A 22,253-nucleotide genomic window follows, 5' to 3' on the forward strand; every position below is an offset into this window, starting at 1 on the left:
TTTCAAGCACGTATCTGAAGCTTTCGGCTTGAAAAAAATGGTTCAAATGGCTCTGAGCGCTATGGGACTTAACATCTGCGGTCATCAGTCCCCTAGAACTTAGAACTACTTAAACCTAACTAAACTAAGGACATCACACACATCCATGCCCGAGGCAGGTTTCGAACCTGCGACCGTAGCGGGTCACGCGGTTCCAGACTGAAGCGCCTAGAATCGCACGGCCACACCGGCCGGATCGGCTTGAAAATGATTCAAATTTGAAGTTGGACGATCGCAAAGACCATAAAAAGAATAGAGCCTACTTGGAACGTATTTTGGTTCTCAAAACACATTCAGCCTGTGGCTTCCACAAAATTAAATTTTTTCGCTGTACTATGCTTTGTGAAAGATAATCTAGCGCTCCAAAACGGGTTGTACACCAGTCGTTGTGCGAATGTCGCCGGGTGTATGTTGGATGTACTGCAAGAACTGTTGAACAAACCTGTAAAGAAGGCGAATTGTCGGCTTCGCTTGACTGGGAGTGACACCGTGTGCATCACGAGTACGATCAACTTTTGAGTATTGCTCGAGTGTTTTGGATCTCCGCCAGGTATGATTAAACGAGGACATCGAAGCAATTCACGGCCGGGCTGCTTGATTTGTTGCCCGTAGATTCGATCACGGCACGAGTAATATGCAGATGCTACGTGAGCTCATATGGGAATCTCTGGGGGGAAGATGACGTTCTTTTTTGAAAAAAAAATTATTGTGAAAATTTAAGCGAACTCGCATTTGCGACTCACTGCAGAACGACTCTGTTGCCTCCAAGGTATATTTCGCGTAAGGACCACGAAGACAAGAGAAATTTGGGGTCGTGGGGCAGCATGCAAAAAGTCGTTATTCCTCGCTCCATTTGTGAGTGCAACTGCAAAGGGGACGGCTAGTCCTGGTACAGGCTACTCTAAGCAGGACCGTGTAGTGGCTTGCAGAGTATGTATGTAGAAGTAGGAACAGCACACACTCGTGCATTCTGCTAAATTTGTGATCATGCATTCTAGTAAATTAGTGAATCGGAGACGTTCAACTGCCGCTGTGCTGCTCCTCCAGTTGGGCTGCATTTGAGAGTTAGGAAGAGGGCGCTGCCTGTTCCTTGATGAGTGGAGAACAAACCGTGCGCTGATGACAGCAACAGCAGCTTGCCGATGGCCAGTTCTCTTGGTCGCGGCGGCGGTACATGAATGGACCATGCTGTGGACGGACATGGGCAGTGAATGCGAGCCATTCCTGGCCAGCCGATAAATTGTTGCCGTGGTTGTATAGAGTGACACTATCCGTCTGCTAGTTTAGTTGATTTTGACCTTTTCATAGCTTGGTTTTTGGTGTTCTTTCAAGATCCATCCTGGCGTCACTTAATTTATCGCTACTACAAGTGCTGCCAATCTCAAAACTTGGCAGACATTATTGTGGCTCATCTGTTCCAAGACAGATTAGGTTTGGAAATTTTGGAAATTTGTGGTAAAGTCTTATGCGACCAAACGGCTATGGTCATCGGTACCTAAACTTACACACTACTTAACTTAAACTAACTTACGCTAAGGACGACACACCCACCCATACCCGAGGGAGGGCTCGAACCTCCGACGAGGGAACCCGCGCGGACCGTGACAAGACGCCCCAGACCACTCGGCTACCCCGCGCGGCTTTACGTTTGGTTACTTAGTTGTTATGAAGTCAGTTTTAAATTGTATGCATTCTGAGTCGTTAAAGTTCATTTTTTGTGGTTCAGTACCCGCCGCCGAACACAAGGTCGCTGACGCACTCCTGTAGGGTGGGGCTCGACTGGGAGGTGAGCCAGTTCGAATGCTAGTTCTGGATAAAATTTTCACTGCCAGTATTTGGCCGGCAAGGGTAGGAGTGGTCGTGGCGTAAAGTTCCTGAACACCAGTTGTAAGTGGGCTGCTTCTGTGGTAGCGCTTTGCACTGGATCTCTGGCTGTGCTTTCTTTGTAGGAGATTCTGTGGCTGGTCGGACTCGTTGTTGGAAGTTAATCGCCAGTAGTGTTGGGCAGTTGGAAGTCAGCCGCCAACAGTGATGGAAATACTGTTGGGCAGTTGGATGTGAATAGCCAGCTGTGATGGATGTTAGATGTGTGAAGTCAGCATTGATGGAGGGTAGAGGTCTGAAGTGTAAGCGTAGGCTAACGATTGTACATGTTCGACTTGGAGATTGAATATTATTCATGATAATATACTTTTGCACTAGATGTCAATGACGAGTTATATTCGTGTCTGAACTAGATGTCACATTATTAAGGTAAAAAAAATACATTATTTAGTTTTCAACAAAATCTTTCCTTTGCTAACCACATGCCTATTAGTTAGAATCTTTTGTTTAGCTGTCAGTATTGACGCTCGCTGTATTGCAGTAGTTCGCGTAATGAAGATTGTTGTGAGGTAAGTGCTTAATGAAATGTGTAGGTTATTGTTAAGATTTCTTTTCAGTCAGGGCCATTCGTTTGAGTTAATTTGGTAGCAGGCAAATCGCGTTACCGTTGTATATTGAGAGTAATTAATGAATACGAAAAGATTGAGTTCTGTTTGCCACGGCAAATTCAGTAGGTCAATGTTATAAGGATGAAGGCTAGCGAAGTGACACTTGCATTCAATGTCACTCAGCAGTTTAAGCAAATATTTTATTGAGAAGTTTCAGTCTTTGAGCTAATTTCCTAGTTTAAATTCGAAACCTGTCTGCAGTGCCTCATGAAGTGAGCAAATTTGACACCGCTGATGGTAATCCGTCCGTCGAATAGTAACGTTTAGCACGGGGGCTGCCGTGGCTCTATTTGCCAGCACCGGGTTTCCGCCCTCTCCCTTCCTTTCATCCAAAACAGCACAAACACAACACTACACTGTAGAAGCAGTCATCATAGAAGTCCGCACGACACCGATACAAACCTGACATTTCATAGCGACGTAAGATTCCTGCATTTGCGCCCTAAGCTCAGTACCTGACTCTGCGACTACATCTACATCTACATCTACATCTATACTCCGCGAGCCACCTTACGGTGTGTGGCGGAGGGTACTTATTGTACCACTATCTGATCCCCCCTTCCCTGTTCCATTCACGAATTGTGCGTGGGAAGAACGACTGCTTGTAAGTCTCCGTATTTGCTCTAATTTCTCGGATCTTTTCGTTGTGATCATTACGCGAGATATATGTGGGCGGTAGTAATATGTTGCCCATCTCTTCCCGGAATGTGCTCTCTCGTAATTTTGATAATAAACCTCTCCGTATTGCGTAACGCCTTTCTTGAAGTGTCCGCCACTGGAGCTTGTTCAGCATCTCCGTAACGCTGATTGACTGGTTCAGCAAATGCGCTTCGTCACAACCAATCCCAGCCTTTCACAACCGCTCCTGATTAGTTGGATTGGTAAATACTGCCTAACAAAAAGAGTTGAGAACTCAGAAGGAGAGGACAATACGAACTTGACGGGTAGAGAGTGTATGTGATGTTATTTGAGTGATTACAAAATCGAGCCAAGTGTACAAAGCTCTTGGCAGTATGTGCCTACGTCTGGCCTAAACGAGTGCGCTCATTCGATTGGGAAGGGTGTCATGTACCCGTTGTATGATTTCCATAGGCAAGGACTGTTGAAACTGGTCCTTAATATCCTAGATACTGACAATGGGACGTAGTTGACGGTAGGGGTAGTACCTCAGCATCACGCGGACAGTTCACACAGAGACGTGCGATGCGCGGGCAAGCACTATCCCGTCACAGGACAGGAAGCAGTACGTCCGTGACGTAGCATTGTGCTGCCGGTGTTCCCTTGAACACTATCAGCCGTGACAACCCCCCCCCCTTCCCCCTCACCCCCCCCCCCCCCCGCAATGACGCCAGGGGTAGCATCGCTGTGCCTCTCCAACACTTTGGAGAAATGAGGCCACTCCCAAGTCGCCGCCCAAACTCGCCGAAGATGTCGTCCAGGACAGTACAGAACCGCTGTTCACCGCTGAATACAGACAGTGTGACGCCTTTCATCAACAATCGATGCTTCCCCGTCACGGCACCTCCGTAAACGCATCCGTTTGTGTTGTTGGCAGACAACGCATTCCCCGGTGTGGCTGCTGTTAGTCTCCGGTCTGTGGTGTATTATGACTTACAACACAGACCGTAGCAGGTGCAGACGTGTCGGGGTGTGTAGTGGACAGTAAACCGACCCTTCCTTGTGACGGTTAACTTGGTCGATCGTGACCTTGACGGCGAGCATGTCTGCCCTCACGTTTCCATGAAGTCCAGCATCAGACCAATGTCATCCGAGTCCACTCCAAATCTAGATTCGACCAGCAAGCTGAATGAAGTCCAGCAAACAGGCCCAGTTCAAACACTGTCAAAAACTGATAACGCTTTCTCACATGAGTACGCGGCATCGCCGTGTCTTCCGCAGTGATCATTCACCATGTGATGCTGTTCACTCCTGGATACCATACCAGGCATGGTAATTTCACTAAACTCGTACAAAAGTACTGCGCTCTGGTGGCCGTTTACCCATCAGAGAGAATTACAGCTCGAAGCATTTAACAAACCTGCCGATGGTGTATACGTGTACAAAGTTACGATGACATGCGGCCACATCTGCTGCGTACTTCACTTCTTTCGTCAAGCGTGTATTTTTGGTAACCCTATGCGCTAGTTAAACGCGGCCTATTCCTTGAGTTTGAAATCTCATCGCGGCAACAAATTTTTGGGACAATGTTGTGAAGAAGGGTTTGGAGACTGTAGTGGAGTATGACTGAATTAGCAGGAACAGATGTTTAAGTAAGGCAAAGGATCCGCCTAGGGTTTGGTTAAATCACGTCGGGAAACATCTCAACTCTTAGTAAAGTGTGTTTTACGGCCTTTGCTGGTGAGGGTATAATATTATGACATCTCCTCATTGCTGATTTTTTTCTTTTTGGGGGGCCACAGTCATGTAGAATTTTCGGAATTATATTACCGGCATTTGACAGTACGACAGTAAAGAGTATATTTATTTCCCGATCTATACTTCGGCCTTAGACCATTTTCATATTGAGAATCGTATGACTAAGGCCGTAATCTAGATCGTGAAATAAACATATTCCATATAAACAAATGGCGATAATATCATTTCGAAAATTCTACTCACTGATAACTTTTTATGCACTGGAATAGCATTCTGGATAGTCCTAAATTTCTGTGAGACTCTTTTATTGATGGCGACAGGAAACAATCGTTAGCGTGTTGCACCGTGTCCCATTCACTTTGGATGGACTTCTAACAATAAGGAACAGTATGTGTGCTCCACATCTGAGGAAGACAATATATTTTACATAACCATAATATTCAAACAATATTTATAAAATTGAATGCTGATGGCCAAGATAGACAATTAACTGAACGTCTGTAATATAGGTCTAGTTGGCATTTATGTTTATTGTCTATCAGATGTTTGTTCATTGTGACTAGATTTCTTTTTTTGTAGAAAAGAATTCAATGTCTCCATCGTCACCGGGTGTTGAATAACTAGAATATTCAAACAATGTTTATAAAATTGAATGCTGACGGCCAAGATAAACAATTAACTGTATGTCTGTAAAAAGGTCTAGTTGGCATATATGTTATAGTCTATCAGATGTTTGTTGATTGTGACTAGATTCTCTTTTTGTAGAAAGGAATTCAATGTCTCCATCGTCACCGGGTGTTGATTCTCTGTATTACAGATCAAATGTAAATGTAGTGTCAAAGAAACCTGAAAGAATTTTTTGAAATGTATCTGCAATGAAATTCTGCGTCTGATTTAAGAGTCAGGTAATTCGTCTGATGCGCTATGACGACGCTCAGCGTGTAGTATGATCGGGGTATTCTCGCTATGTAGTGCATTAACAGGCAGTTCCGTTTTTTTAAAGTTTATCGCGTTGCAGGATTCGACCAAGCCCGTCATCCTTCCCGCTTCCCTGTGTCTTACGTCGAGAAAGTTTCTGGTATATGAAATAGGAATCAACAATTATCGAGGAATTCACTGAAACTATCTTAAGTAGATAATTATATATTTTCAGAATTTTCACAATTCACTACTTCAGCATTCTTCAATACAGTGTGTAGATTCTCGTCCCATATTGGACGTAATTTGATAAATTACAACTTTTCCTTCAACGAGAAATAATCCGAAGAAAATCTCTTTAAGTTCATAATGCTATCCCACGTAGTAAGCGTCGTTCGTTCCACAGAGTACATAGCTAAGTCGTTGCAGTCATTTCTATTATCAACGCCGACCGCGCTCGGGCGCGCAGCAAAACTTCGCGTAATATACACTTAGCACACACGCCGAGAAGTTCGTAGAAGGATGGGGAAAGTATAACACCTGTGGAAATTTTTGCAACATCGTGTAACAGAAAGTAAAACAATGATACAAATACAGAAACAGACACTTCGACAGCATGCTTGTATTTTTACCTTTAGTGACAACTCGCACATTCTGATGTCTGTAGTGTGTGTCTTTTTAATCACGTATCTGTAGGTTCAAAAAGTCTGTATGATCCATCTTCACAAAAATATTTCTACATTCCTGGTTAATGGATATGGGAAAAGTGCACGAATTCCTGCCTTTATCCCTACCGCTCATTTCCATCACAACAACTACATCATGTCCACTTCTTGCTTCATTTTCTATTGCTGTAAGTTACTCACAAGGTGAGCAAACAGGTGTTCTGCAACGACCACTCCTCGGCAGAAATTTCCGATCGCTGAGCAAATAGTCTACCGGAGAATACGAGACGCGGGTCGATGTTTGCTAAGTGCATCGGCGGCGACCGCCTATACGTAACGTACACTAAAATACTCGTAGCTGTCCGTACGGCCTGCAAGAGCTGCAGAAGGAGAAAAGCAAAATATGTGCCAAATTCACAACGTAGCCAGGTTGGCCGAGCGGTTAAGGCGCCAGACTTAAGTTCTGGTTCCCAATAGGGAGCGTGGGTTCGAACCCCACACCTGGCACTATATTTTTACACTTTGCGTTCAGCGCCGATCCTCTCTACATGAACGGGCAGATATCGCTAAAGCTGTCTTAGGTCCAACTCATTAATAGTAGTGCATTAAAAAATACACTATTTTTTCGTAATAAAAAAATTGGTTACTGATATAATATCGGTATAAACATTCATGTTTAGGGTGGAAACCTGTCATTGCTGTATCCACACTATCTCTGAACTTTAACTTGGAAGCTTGTTTACTGCGCATACTACCCTTCTCTTATATCCTATACCATGTTTTGGAATAGCTCTGTCTGTGGCTTTGCAAGCAATATTCTTCACCCAGAAAACACCAATTGGAACTATTTTCATTGTGAGTTCGTTAAGTTTTAGCAGGGTGCCTCGAATACTGTGAGAGTATGCTATCGTATTTTTCTGTTTCTTAATCTTTCTTCTTTAAATTTTTTGTCGCCTTTGCATGAATTATGGAGAGGCACATTCAATGATTGTAGCGTCTGTTGCTGGGAAGTATCCACACAGCATGAATGTGACAGGGCGTTCGGTGTGCACTCATACCTGGTCCAGAGCAGCATAACACGTAACTTTCAAAAACATTTTTTAGGAGTGAGATTACATTATGATCCTAACAGTACATGACTTGACTACGTTCTAACCATATAAATACATAAAAACGTCACATTTTTTCTTTGTAATGATAGATGCGGTATTAGTAGAGACGGTATAAATATTTTATGAGTCTGCGCTTTGCAGCCACTGAAACATGGTTTCGTCACAATACACCTTTCGTTTTGTTCAGTGAAAATATCGACAATGGTAGGGCTTTTCCAGTCCGTTTTCTGACACGGACCTGATGTTTATATGCACGTTCCAAAAGAATTTTCAAATTCTACATCGGCACTCTAATTACGAAATAAACGAAAATAGGACACCATAAACGATGATCAAAGAAACACAGAATAGCAAGGTTGACCAGTAAGACAGTATTTATCAGATGGCCAAGAACACAGGCCATGAGAAGCCACGGGGCAGAAGGAAGCGAGGGAAAGACTGTTTACCCCCTCCACGCCTTACGCTCTCCCTCTCACCAACACTTTTGACAGCTACGTGAAAGACAAACGCGTTTATACTTTTGTGTAACTTGGAACATTATGGAATTAGGGAGGGAATCTGAACAATGGTTTATTTCATATGCAGAAAACAGAAGGCAGTACTGCAGTCAACGGAGAACAGATATGGTTGTGAGTGGAGTGCTGTGAATGTTGTGAAACAGAGAGGGGGAAGGGAGGGGCGGGGGGATCGAGCAGAAGAAGATACCACAGGGTTCTTTTCTCGGTCTGTTGTTTTTCTCAATACGCAACGTGTAGCAACACGATACTGACTACCGTAACCAAGACTGTATTTTTATCTAAAATTTTACACTGGCTGACTGTATCAGCCGAGATCAAGGAATGGAAGAAATTTTACCTTCGATAGGTTATAGCGGAACAAATAGAGGATAGGAACAAGTCTTCAGAAACGCGATCCAACGATGCTACAAAACCTTGCTTACAAGGCGACTGAGTTCTTTACATTATCAAACTTTTTAATGCACTTATCGACTCATGTTGTTGTTGTTGTTGTGGTCTTCAGTCCTGAGACTGGTTTGATGCAGCTCTCCATGCTACTCTATCCCGTGCAAGCTTCTTCATCTCCCAGTACCTACTGCAACCTACATCTTTCTGAATCTGCTTGGTGTATTCATCTCTTGGTCTCCCTCTACGATTTTTACCCTCCACGCTGCCCTCCAATGCTAAATTGGTGATCCCTTGATGCCTCAGAAAATGTCCTACCAATCGACTCATTAGACTTCTAAAAGGGTTCTTTAATGATTAAGTTTTGATCTTCTGACTAGTTCCTTTAATTTGTTACTTTAAGGAAAAAATTATGTCTTTTTTATTAATGAAAAAGTGTTACGACTGGCAAGCTGTGTGGATGCTGCTCTACTTGTGTAATTACTTACTTTCTGTCCTTCTACTTCCAATCTTTCGCATTCTCAGTAGCATCCAATCTTTCGCATTCTCAGTAGCACAGTATTGTGAATATGAACACATGATGACGAAAATTTGTGTTCATGCTCTCACCGGCATTTCGCAGATCGCCTAGCCCATCTTACTGGCATTTAAAACTTTTCCTAGCTTTTTTGTAGTATACTATTGTTCGATTATAATTCGTTACCGCATACACGCCAAGTATAACAGTCGCTTCACTAGAAGTTGTTTGTTCCCGTGGAACGTGATCTGCTGACAGCCTGCACCCACTGTGGGTAGCAAACTGTCTGTGGGAGGGAAGTCACGTGATGCCAGCTGGGAGTGTCGATTCCAAGCAGGATCTCTGGCACCGGCTTCTCCAAGCAGCTAGCAATGACGCGCATCCTCTCCTTCAGTTACCTTCGTACTTAGCTCCGGCAAGAAATTAACATTATCTTGTGGCTGCCGAAACTGGTTAATGGCCTCATAGATAGACCTGGATGTGGCCATCCGTATTCCGTGCAACTGAATACAATGGTTTCATTACTTTTAAGCCGACTCATTCAATTTGAAAAATCCCTTTCTCATGTTCCCTTGGACACCTGTACACTGCGCTGACGAAAATTCGAAAGACGGAGCAGAGGAATAGTTTTGAAGCCAGCGAAGTAAGAACGCAATAGGAGCAGCGACTAAAAAGCAACTAAAAATTATGTCACTTTATGATGCCTTTAAAAAAATTGTATATGCCATGATAAAGTTGATTTTCAGCTGCGTATAGCCGGATCTAGCCTGAAAATTGTCAACAAAATGAGTCGTGTTGAATGATTCAACGTTCTACAGAGAGCCTCCTAGGAGGACTGGTCAATGTTCAGGGCTTTCACAGGAACGATCATGCGAAGCAAAAAAGGCTAGACAAAACTGACTTTAAAACGCATATATTAAGGGCGATGAGCACATTTCCGATGCTGTGAAATAAATCTCTTTTACGGTAAGCGCTTTGCTTTCCACACTTTGGCAGGAGGTAGTATGGCCCAAAACAATAAGAAACTGTCTAGACATGGGCTCTAAAATGCGTATCTTAAGAGCTATCAGCACGTATTCAGTATATGAGATGTGTTTTACGGCAGCGAAGAAGAGCAAGTGCTCATAGCTCTTGAGGGGTGCACTTTATAACTCATGTCTCCTGAACACTTTTTATTGTTTTGATACACAGTATCACCTCTCAAAATATGGAAAGCAAAGAGCTTGCAATAGAAGAGATTTGTTTCACATTACCGTAGACGAATACCTTTTTGCTTCCAATGATTGTTTCTGTCATATCCCTTAATATTAACCATTCGTCTTGGGACATCTTGTATAGGCACGGTGACAGTTTGTACTTGGTTGTATGGGCATTTGCCCAAAGCCATTTGAAATAAAGTATGTTAAAGGGGATAACACCTGCCACAAGAACACCCCTCTCGCAAAAAACTGAGTTTTAGACGCTGATACCACGCTTAGCGGTTTGCACACTATTGAGGTCCTGAATGCAGTGACGTCAGTTGAGTCAGTGCTACAATTCAAGTAACTATTCCAGGGATGGCCCAGCGGCAAACACTGTCCCCTCCCCGTAACTTCTACGCTTTGAAGCGCCCGACGTACATCTTATTCAACACATTCTCTACAACCACTCACAGTCTATGTTATCGTTTTGTTATACTCTATACACAAACTGATCACCACTAAACACGCAGAGCAGTCACGGTTGCCTTGGTCTCGCGCATCCAGTAATTACTTCAATGACAGATGAAGTTCGCGAGCTGCACCCTACCTGCATGTCCCTGCGGACGATGAAGCCCTTGCGCTCGGCATCGGACAGCAGGAAGAGCCGCTGCGCGCGCTCCGTCACCAGCTGCTCCAGCGCCGTCTCCGCGCCGTCCATGGCCGCTCCTGCCGAACACAGACACAACCGCCTCGTCACACTCCGGCCTCTGGAGCAAGCACATAATATGTGCTTGCTATTATTATGGCTAGCGCAGCACTCCTTTGTACATCGTGGGCAGAATGTAAAGCTGGCGCGCAAACATTTCATCTACCTTAAGGTAGGCAACCGAACTTACATCTTATAACCGAGGTTGGGATGCGTAAGTGTGGTTGCATACCTTAAGGTGCGTGAAACGTATCCGCGCCAGTTTTGCATTCTGCCCATCCTGTATTATTGGATAACGTTGGACGATTGTAAGTACAGTACTGGCCATTAAAATTGCTACACCAAGAAGAAATGCTGGCGATAAACGGGTATTCATTGGACAAATATATTATACTAGAACTGACATGTGATTACATTTTCACGCAATTTGGGTGCATAGCTCCTGACAAATCAGTACCCAGAACAACCACCTCTGGCCGTAATAACGGCCTTGATACGTCTGGGCATTGAGTCAAACAGAGCTTGGATGGCGTGTACAGGAACAGATGCCCATGCACCTTCAACACGATACCACAGTTAATCACGAGTAGTGACTGGCGTATTGTGACGAGCCAGTTAGTTGCTCGGCCACCATTAACCAGACGTTTTCAGTTGGTGAGACATCTGGAGAATGTGCTGGCCAGGGCAGCAGTCGAACATTTTATGTATCCTGAAAGGCCCGTACAGGACATGCAACATGCGGTCGTGCATTATCCTGCTGAAATGTAGGGTTTCGCAGGGATCGAATGAAGGGTAGAGCCACGGGGCGTAACACATCTGAAATGTAACGTCCACTGTTCAAAGTGACGTCAATGCGAACTAGAGGTAACCTAGACGTGTAACCAATGGTACCCCATACCATCACGCCGGGTGATACGCAAGTATGGCGATGACGAATACACGCTTCCAATGTGCGTTCACCGCGATGTTGCCAAACACGGATGCGACCGTCATGATGCTGTAAACAGAACCTGAATTCATCCGAAAAAATGACGTTTTGCCATTCGTGCACCCAGGTTCGTCGTTGAGTACACCATCGTAGGAGCGTCAAGGGTAACCGCAGCCATGGTCTCCGAGCTGATAGTCCATGCTGCTGCAAACGTCGTCGAACTGTTCGTGCAGATGGTTGTCTTGCAAACGTCCGCAGCTGTTGACTCAGGGATCGAGACGTGGCTACACGATCCGTTACAGCCATGCGGATAAGATACTGTCATCTCGACTGCTAGTGATACGAGGCCGTTCGGATCGAGACGTGGCTGCACGATCCGTTACAGCCATGCGGATACGATGTCTGTCATCTCCACTGCTAGTGATACGAAGCCGTTGGGATCCAGCACGGCGTTCCGTATTACCCTCCTGAACCCACCCATTCCACATTCTGCTAACAGTCATTGGATCTCGACCAACGCGAGCAGGAATGTCGCGATACGATAAACCGCAATCGCGACAGGCTACAATGCGACCTCTATCAAAGTCGGAAACGTGATGGTACGCATTTCTCCTCCTTACACGAGGCATCACAACAACGTTTCACCAGGCAACGCCGGTCAACTGCTGTTTGTGTATGAGAAATCGATTGGAAACATTCCTCATGTCAGCACATTGTAGGTGTCGCCACCGGCGCCAACCTTGTGTGAATGCTCTGAAAAGCTAATCATTTGCATATCACAGCATCTGCTTCCTGTCGGTTAAATTTCGCGTCTGTAGCACGTTATCTTCGTGGTGTAGCAATTTTAATGGCCAGCGGTGTAAGTACAGTTAGACGCTCAGACTAGGGTTACTAACTTAGGGTAACACAGCCACACTCCTGCAAACAAAATTCATTTATTTATTTTTCAGCTTCAGGTCACACAAACGGTATCGTAACAAGTTTCGATACGTTTGCAACACATCATCAGATGATTCGACTTCATTACGTGCTCAAATTGTTCTCCCAAAATATCTACCACCTAATTTTCATCTACTTTCTCTAGAAATGTATAATAGAACAGTGTTAAATTCCAAGCACTTAGTACGCTGTCGAGATCTGACGTGCTTATTTAATGATTCTGAGAAAGTGTATTAGAATGTAAAAAGCACAGTTATTTTAAAGTTATATAATCTATGCAAATAAAAAAATGTAAGTGTTCATTTGTTCAAAATCTTAAATCTTCGATAGTTGATCAGTCTCTTCGAAATTTTGATACACATTTACATTCGAATACGTACGTGTTTTTACATATCTATTGTTAATATATGTAACACATAAATGAATATGTAATATAACCAAAAATCTCAAAGCGCACTCGACCGATTTACTTCAAATCTTACACGTTACTGTAATAATCTTATGGACACATACTGCCAATATATTTTTAATATATGTATAATAGTGAAACGTTATTAAAGAGGACAGTTGCATTTCTGGCTTATAGGCTTACGATTAGTATACTACGACAGAATCTGAATTTGCAATAACAATAATCATGGCTTAAGGTCAGAGAGGGGTAGGGGTGGGAGGTGGAAATAGGTGTAGGAGGAACTGGATGTAGAAAACGGAAAAGAGGGAATAGACAGAGAGAGGAGAAGATGGACGCAGAAGCGGGGAAGGAAGTGGTGGACAGAGAGGCCCCAGCAGGAGATGCAGAAAGGGGGGTGGAGAAGATAGAATGAGGGGGAAGAGGTGATGAACAGACTGAGGGGGCAGGAGAAGATGTAGAGAGAGAAGGGAGAAGAGGATGGACAGCGATACAGTGAGAGGGGAAGGAAGAGGAGATGGGAAAAGAGAGAGGCAGGACGAGATGAACAGGGAGAGGTGGGAGAAGGTCATTAGGACTTATATCCAATTCCCATACATGTTAGAAACATATGCTCTCTCTTCTTTTTTTTTTCCATTCAACCAGACTGAGCCACATTTCTGTATGGTATGAACTCATCCTTAACTTGATATTATTTTTATTAGGGTAAGTACAAAATATCTTTGAAAGAAAGAAGGAAGCCATTACGCCCAAGGAAGGCAAAGTTTTTGCACTTGTCGTTCCATTTGGCGAACGCCTTTTGTACAAGACGAAAGGCGCAGTAGACAGACCCGGCGGACAGCATTGAGATAGGAGTAAAAGCTAGTCTTGGCGCGTTTCATTTTGGGGAACACCTTTTATGTGGGCAAAAGTTAACCGCATACAGCCTGAGCAATGAAGAGTGGACTACCAGCAGCGATAGTGAGAGGTCGTGTTTTGGTACAGTACGCAAGACATTACTATTTTATGCCAACATACGCCCGTGGTATTGGAAGAAAACGTTTACTAGCGCTTCTGCATTAAGAAGTGGCCTCTGGTGACTCTTAGCCTCAGTTGCAAGACTTAACCAGGCTAAATTGTGGTGTTGCGGCGATTGCACAACTGTGCTGGAAGCAGTCTTACTAGGGGCAGCCATTATGACGGCTTGGCCTGACAGACGTGAAGAATTTGCAGACGTGTTTTTGGCACCACATCCTCAACTCCACTGCGTCTAGCAAGGCAAGCTGCAGACTACTTATTTGTTTCTCTTGTAAGAGGAGAAACAGGCTTAGTTTAACACGTACTGTGAGTAAGTGTGGCACTGACATCTGAAGTTTGTTTAATCTTAAGTACCTATTTCATTTTACTTCATTCCTATCCACCTTCTAAGAAGCGATATGAAATGGGACGATCACTTAAGCTCTGTTGTCATAGTAAAGGCGAATGTGACACTTACTTGGATTTGTTGAAAAGGTACTACGGAAGTGCCGTGCACCAATAAAGGCAGTTCTATTACTTTACCGTTTGGAGTCAGAGGTCCACTGCTTACCTTGGCAGGGAAAATTTCCAGGCTGGGCGCCTACTGAGCGGCCGAAACAACAGCACAAAAAACCCAATACCCAATGTAACTTCTAGTCAAATTTACGAAAGAGTCGTTCCACTAAATTTTTCTCGTACAGATCTGCTATTCTGATGCAGAAAATTATCATAGTTACACTTAATCGGTATTAATAAACTGCTGGTCTAGGTGAAAACAGGTTGCACACGTCGTTAAGGAAACAAAATTTACTTTAGGTGAAAAGCTGGGCACCTCATCGTTTATATGCCGATATAAATTTGCACTTTTGCTGAAACTAAAGATCTATATAAGTAATCTAACACTGATGACAGTGTGAGAAATAATTTACATATGCTGTGTCACAAATAATTAGTTAATATGTGCAGGATATTGATATGTAAACTGTCGCAACTTGAGCCTGTGTAGACAGAAAACTAGTTGCCGTATGGGTACCCAACTTTATAGGAACGATGTTCAGATTCTGCGCTGCATGATTTACGTTGTTAGTAGTGTTAATATCATGTCTTGCAGTCAGGCACCGGTACTGGTACAACGACGTAGGGTTGAATCGCAAGTACCAGTGTGCATTACAGCTGCAGACAGTCAGCGAGGTTGGCCAAGCTGAGCAGGGCTTGCTTTAGCAAAACAACAGCAACAGTGCTGCAGCTCTTCGCGAATGACGACGCATTAAAGGGACACGAAAAAGCCCTCTTCCTGCGCCGAGTCCCACGTCCGGCCATCCTGATTTAGGTTTTCCGTGATTTCCCTAAATCGCTCCAGGCAAAATGCCGGGATGGTACCTTTGAAATGGCACGGCCGACTTCCTTCCCCGTCCTTCCGTCATCCGATGAGACCGATGACCTCGCCGTTTGGTCTCTTCCCCCAAACAACTCAACCCCCCCCAACCCCCTGCGCCGAGGTTGGAGAACATGATTCGGAAATTCGAATTAATTGGTGATTTGGGAATTTCTCCTGGGAGAGGTGGGTGGCTAACTGCGCTACAGATTGTTGAAGAATTGACTGTTGTCATGGTTAATAATGCTGGACGCAATGTGTCTTCAAGCAGTGCACATGCTGTGTCACGACACCTGAACATTCCACGCTCCAGCGTTGCGTGGCCTTACAAATGTTTCCACGAAGTTACATTATCCTACAACACTCGTTTTCGGTGGGGGCCCCTCTCAAGTGGCGAAAGTTTAATTGTAGCCGCCGTGTAGACTCTTATTCGAAGAGAAAAGGGATATCTAGTAAGGTATAGAATTTACTTTGCTTCTTGAACAGCTTGGGTAAAAAGTATGTAATAACGAAAAAATAATAATTTTTAAGACTAATTAAATGGAAAGAGAACTAAAATATTCTGCACATTTGAAAGCAGCTTCTGTAAACTGATCTCGACTTAGAAAAATTGAGTTAATGTCCGGTCAGTTCTTCAGGGAAGCATCTAACTTCCGAGAGGCGTTACTTATCGACTGAATTCCTAAGGGCCAAGGAAGCGACGAACCGTACCGCCACTCTCCTCCGATGTGTTGCGCATTCGCAGAGAACTCTTCTAATGTTAACTTTCTTTTGAGACTCCCTGCAAAAATTTATAGCACAACTTGATTAATAGAAGGGCTCGGTCGTCTGGAAATCTTGAGCTATCAAGGAATAGTCACGTTGGTCATGGAAGGAAGCGTGAGGAGTGAAAACTGCCGAATGGTACGTAGGCTTGATTACAGTACACAGGTTATAATTGATGTAGGTTGCAGCAATTTTGCAGAAACGAATAGAATTGCGCAGAACAGAACAACGTGGAGAGAAGCACCAAACCAGTCTTCGCAGAGAAGATCACAACAACAACGCGATCTTCTTTCGCAATGAAAAATTACTTTTTGCTGTTTAGCTAATTTTCTTATTTATAACGATGTCACGCTGTGACTGTACATGAAAGAGAATACAGAGGTCACATACGGGTTCGCTGCTCCAAAAGTATTGGAATGTAACTGTCATCTGACAAGAATTAATAAAACCTGCATAATGGAACTACTATGTTGCACATAGTGCTGTAAGTACGTACTTGTTAGCACATAACTTCCCTACAACGTAAGGATGATGGTTGTGCCTGTGGAAAAGTTCCCGCATATGTGGGACACAATTGGGCTTTTTCGCTCACAAGGCAAAATCCCCAACACACACCACTTACATGTAATGGTAAGATGGCTCAGTGGATACCCCTACAAAACTGAACACAGATGAAGCATGAAAACAAGAAGAAAGTGTACTGAACTGTGAGAAAAAGAAACAAAATAAAAACAATGACTAGTCCAAGCTGCAGCCGAGCAACATCGAGTGGATGCAAGAATCACGGGGGTCGTGGCTGTGTGGTGACGGTATTGAACTGCCACGGGAGAGATCCGTGTTCAGAACTCCCTCGTGCACCATTTTTTTCATAAAATTATGAACTTTCGAAGCGTCTATTGACGTGTCTATTCTTCTTCTGTAGTTTTGACAGTTTTCATACTATACATTGGTTATAGAATATGAGTCACGTGGTAACGAAAATAATACCGTCGCAAGTAAATGTGAGGAATAGTAAGAGCAGGCGAGATGCCGCATAGAGTTCTCACAAAAATGAAAACAACAAATAAACGAGTGTGAATCATGTTACAACAAAGGAATTCAAGAGTCAAAACTTCCAAAACGGAACGTAAGATTCATAACGCGTGGTACTTAAGTAGAACAAAAAGGAGGTACTTACGTCTGGAGATCCCGTCCTTACACCTCACTGTTGCAAACGGGCGCTACACGACACAAACACGGATTTCAATGCAACGAGAAAAAAATTTGGATAGACTGAACAGGCACGCCAGTGACCGGAGGGACAGTTCATAATTTTGTGAAGAAAACAACATGCGGCGCGATGGAGATTTGAACACGATCTCTGCCCGACACCGTGACCACATAACCACGACACTGTGGCAATTCAAATTCGTTCAGTGTTGCACATCTTAAGTTTGAACCGTTCAATGTTCCTGTTTTGCTTCGTTTTTCATAGTTCAGTTCTCCATCTTTCTGTTTTTATGCTTGCCAGCCGGGGTGGCCGAGCGGTTCTAGGCGCTTCAGTCTGGAACCGCGTGACCACTACGGTCGCAGATTCGAATCCTGCTTCGGGCATGGATGTGTGTGATGTCCTTAGGTTAGTTAGGTTTAAGTAGTTCTCAGTTCTAGGGGACTGATGACCTCAGATGTTAAGTCCCATAGTGCTCAGAGCCATTTGTACCATTTTTTTGTTTTCATGCTTGAATTGGTTCAGTTTTTGACGGGCTGTCCAACAAAATTTGAGGAGTGTGCCATGGGGTTTCTCCCTTGTCAGCAGCGCTCCAACATCAGCTTTGTTGAGCGACCCCCACTGGCTGGCCTCAAGTGACGTCACAGAACTGCATGCGCCTCGGGCGTTTTAACCTGAATTTTCCGCACTGACCTCTCACGGCTCATTGTTATATTATGAAAGGACGTACTGCTGCAACTTTACGAATCCGCACACTCACAAGCGACACGTCCATTATATCTGCAGCGAGCATTTTTGTGTACATCGAGGCGCTCAACCCACTCTGCCTGGCGTTTTCTTCAGGTTGCGAAACATGTGCACACACGGCGCATCTGTTCTGTTTGTATGCTCACCCACAGGTGAAAGCTTCGCGGTGACTTTTGCCGCCAGCAGACTTGCAACAGGCCTTATGAGCAGCTCCGTTCAACAAAATACATATTAGAGCCTCGTACGTTTTCAGTTCAATAGTTTACACACCTGTAGCAATATAACCTTTTGTTTGCAAATATGTGACAAGAGCCGCTCGGCTTTATCTAATCTAATGTACCATGATGTGATGTAACAAGGCCCACTGCTTCTGAAGAAGATATTTTTACAAACATCGAAACATTGGTGGAGGGCTAATAACATTTTTCAGCCTCTTCATCTTTGTAAATGTCTGTATACTTCATTACACCAGTATCGCTTAGATATGTAACAGATATTCACATGATCAGTTAAGAAAGTAGTCGCCATCTTCAGATGTGCTTAATTTACTAAAAAGATTCGTACAGATACATATAAACAAATACTGTTAGGCATTTGGAACATCCGAGGTCGTTTAGCATTTCAATGAATGTAAATCTTATTGTCTTATTGTGAAAAGCACGTCTTTTTCTCATGTGACAATATGTTATACGCCCATATATATGAGCTAAGCACATCTTAAGTTGGCAACTTTTTGCACAAACGGGGTAACGTCAATATTTTTACATAAGTAAGCGATCGTGACGTGATAAATTATTATACACGAACCGTATGGCGTTGTAGGCTGGGAGACCCAGAAGGACATGTACAGTTCTGTCCTCCTCGCACAACGGCAACCTTCCTTCGCGAAGTGTGAGCGTTGCGAAGTTAAGCGAATCTGAAAGTGTAGGTGACTGTAATGTGTGTGTGTGTGTGTGTGTGTGTGTGTGTGTGTGTGTGTATCTCTCTCTCTCTCTCTCTGTGTGTGTGTGTGTGTGTGTGTGTGTGTGTGTGAGCAGTGTGTTGTTATGTTTGTACTGGACGATGACGAGAGAAGAAGAGGGTGAAATCCAATGCCATCACATAGACGGCTACTGTCGCATAACCCCACAGCAGCAGCCGAGCTAGAAGTTCCAGCCCGACGAAACAACAATGGCGAACGCTCTCAATTCATGACGTGCCGCCGCTTTGTCCAGGACACTGGTGCAAAGTCTGATGTTGAGGAATCAGCGGAAAGGAGCCAGCAGCTCGTGGCGTACCCACGCAAGTACTAGCCACGCCAAACGTTGATTAACTTCGGTAATCTGACGAGAACTGGTGTATTAAACAAAGCAAGGTTGCTGGCTATTCAGAAAGGTAAGAACACAAGAGAGGGCGTTCTGACGTTGCGACTGATAATGGAAGCAGGATTTAAGGAAAGTCAAGACACGTTCATTAGATCTGTCGACATGGAAAAAGCGTTCAACAACGTAAAATGGTGCAAGATGTTCGAATCTCTGAGAAAAATAGGAGGAAGCCATAGGTGAAAACAGACAATATACAATACTTATAAGAACCGAGAAGGAACAATAAGAACGGAAAACCAGGAACTGACAGCTCGCATTAAAAAGGGTGCAAGACAGGGCTGTAGTCTTTCGCCCTTGCTATTCAATCTATACATGGATAAGGACTGAGGGAAATAAAAGGAAGGACCCAGAGTGGGGTTAAAATTAAGCGGAGGGACATCATTGATATGATTCGCTGGTGTCACTGCTATCCTCTGTGAAGGTGAAGAAGAAATGCGGGAGATATTAAGTGGAATAAACGGTGTAACGAATACAGAACATGGATAACATTTTCTCCATCCCTTCTGCTTTATTACTGCTACGACCGCATTAACAAGACATTAGCTTCCGAATACTGAGCAATTTCTTGCACATACCTGGACCAGAATAAGAAAGTGACTGACAGCTAGTTGTTTACAGGATACGTAGCAAAGTAACAACTACCCAGAACACGATTCTGCTTACTGCTGCTGCCCTTTGTACAGCTGTCATATCGCTGTGCTTTCTCAATGGCCAGTTCACCCAACTGCGATCTATAACATAACTGATGCGATTTATTCTTATTTGCCTTGTTTCTCAGCGCGTAATTTGTGAAGCTAACTGTTAAACTGATTAGGAAGGTAAGAATGTTACTCCTACAAAATAAACTTAATGTAGAACGTTAACAGGATTTATTCTTATTTGCCGTGTTTCTCAGTGCGTAGTTTCTGAAGCTAACTGTTAAACTGGTTAGGAGGGTCATAAGAACATTAATCCTGCAATATGAGCTTAATAGAGAACGTTAACAGGGAGCATATGAATGCACTTAGCACGGAGCTGCTCTGCCGTTGCTACAAGGAGCCGCATTGCGCCTGCGCGTAAAGGCGAGCCGACAAACACAGTATCTGAACTGGGGGTCATTTAAGAAGATGAAGTGAAGTATTTCTGCTATCCTGATACGAAAATTATGCACGAAGCAAGGAGGACACAGATTTGCACGAGCACAGACGGCATTCCTTACCAAGAGAAGTGCGCTAATATCAAACATCAGCTTTATTCTGAGGAAGAAATTTCTGAGAAAGTACGTTTGGAGCACAGCATTGTGTGGAAGTGAAACATGGACTGTGGGAAAGCCGCGGAAAAAAATCGTCATGGCATTCGTGGTGCTATAGAAGAGTGCTGAAGATTAGTTGCACAAATTACAGGCCCATAACGTTAACGTCGATTTGCAGCAGGATTTCAGAACATATATTGTGCTCGAACATTATGAATTACCTCGAAGGAAACGGTCTACTGACACACAGTCAACATGGATTTAGAAAACATCGTTTCTGTGAAACACAACTAGCTCTTTATTCACATGAAGTGCTATGTGATATCGACAACGGTTTTCAGATCGATTTCGTATTCCTCGATTTCCGGAAGGTTTTTGACACTGTGTCACACAAGCGGCTCGTAGTGAAATTGCGTGCTTATGGAATATCGTCTCAGTTATGTGACTGAGTTTACGATTTCCTATCATAGAGGTCACAGTTCGTAGTAATTGACGGAAAGTCATCGAGTCAAACAGAAGTCATTTCTGAAGCTCCTCGAGGTAGTGTTACAGGCCCTTTGCTGTTCCTTATTTACATAAACGATTTGGAAGACAATCTGAGCAGCCGTCTTCGGTTGTTGGCAGATGACACTGTCGTCTATCGACTAAGGAAGCCATCAGAAGATCAAAACAAAATGCAAAACGATTTAGAAAATGTATCTGAATGGTGCGAAAAGTGGCAGTTGACCCTAAATAACGAAAAGTGGGAGGCCATCCACATGAGTGCTAAATGGAACTCGTTAAAGTTCGGTTACACGATAAATCAGTCAAATCTAAAAGACGTAAATTCAACTAAATACCAAGGTATTTCAATTACGAACAACTTAAATTGAAAGAAACGCTTAGGAAATGTTGTCGGGAAGGCTAACCAAAGGCAGGACACCACAGTAATGGGTTCTAGGCGCTTCAGTCTGGAACCGCGTGACCGCTACGGTCGCAGGTTCGAATCCTGCCTCGGGCATGGATGTGTGTGATGTCCTTAGGTTAGTTAGGTTTAAGTAGTTCTAAGTTCTAGGGCACTGATGACCACAGATGTTAAGCTCCATAGTCCCCAGAACCATTTGAACACCACAGTAATGATACAGGATTTGGGCTGGAAATCATTAAAAGAAAGGCGTTTTTCATTGCGACGGAATCTTCTCACGAAATTCCAATCACCAACTTTCTCCTCCGAATGCGAAAATATTTTGTTGACACCGATCTACATAGGCAGAATCTGCGAAGAAAGGAACATTTGGAAAGCCCTGACAAGAAGAAGGGACGGGATGACATTTGCTAAGAAGTCAGGGAATAACTTTCATGGTACTGGAAGGAGGACCACATGGTGACTGCAGTACGGAGCGAA

The 22,253-nt window shown here is 43.8% G+C and overlaps 1 protein-coding gene and 1 non-coding gene across 2 annotated transcripts in view; one reads left to right on the forward strand and one right to left on the reverse strand.

Moving 5' to 3' along the window:
- LOC126419619 (EF-hand calcium-binding domain-containing protein 4A-like) overlaps positions 1–22,253 on the reverse strand; it is a 759,654-nt gene that overhangs the window by 617,679 nt on the left and 119,722 nt on the right. The window contains exon 2 of the mRNA XM_050086810.1: positions 10,810–10,928. Within this exon, the coding sequence (XP_049942767.1) occupies positions 10,810–10,920 (111 nt within the window). The 5' untranslated portion in view covers positions 10,921–10,928. The remainder of the gene's footprint in view (positions 1–10,809; positions 10,929–22,253) is intronic.
- Trnal-uaa (transfer RNA leucine (anticodon UAA)) lies at positions 6,915–6,997 on the forward strand. The gene has a single exon. It is a non-coding gene; the product is annotated as a tRNA-Leu (tRNA).

Source organism: Schistocerca serialis, chromosome 1 (assembly GCF_023864345.2).
Source record: "Schistocerca serialis cubense isolate TAMUIC-IGC-003099 chromosome 1, iqSchSeri2.2, whole genome shotgun sequence".
Lineage (NCBI taxonomy): Eukaryota > Metazoa > Arthropoda > Insecta > Orthoptera > Acrididae > Schistocerca > Schistocerca serialis.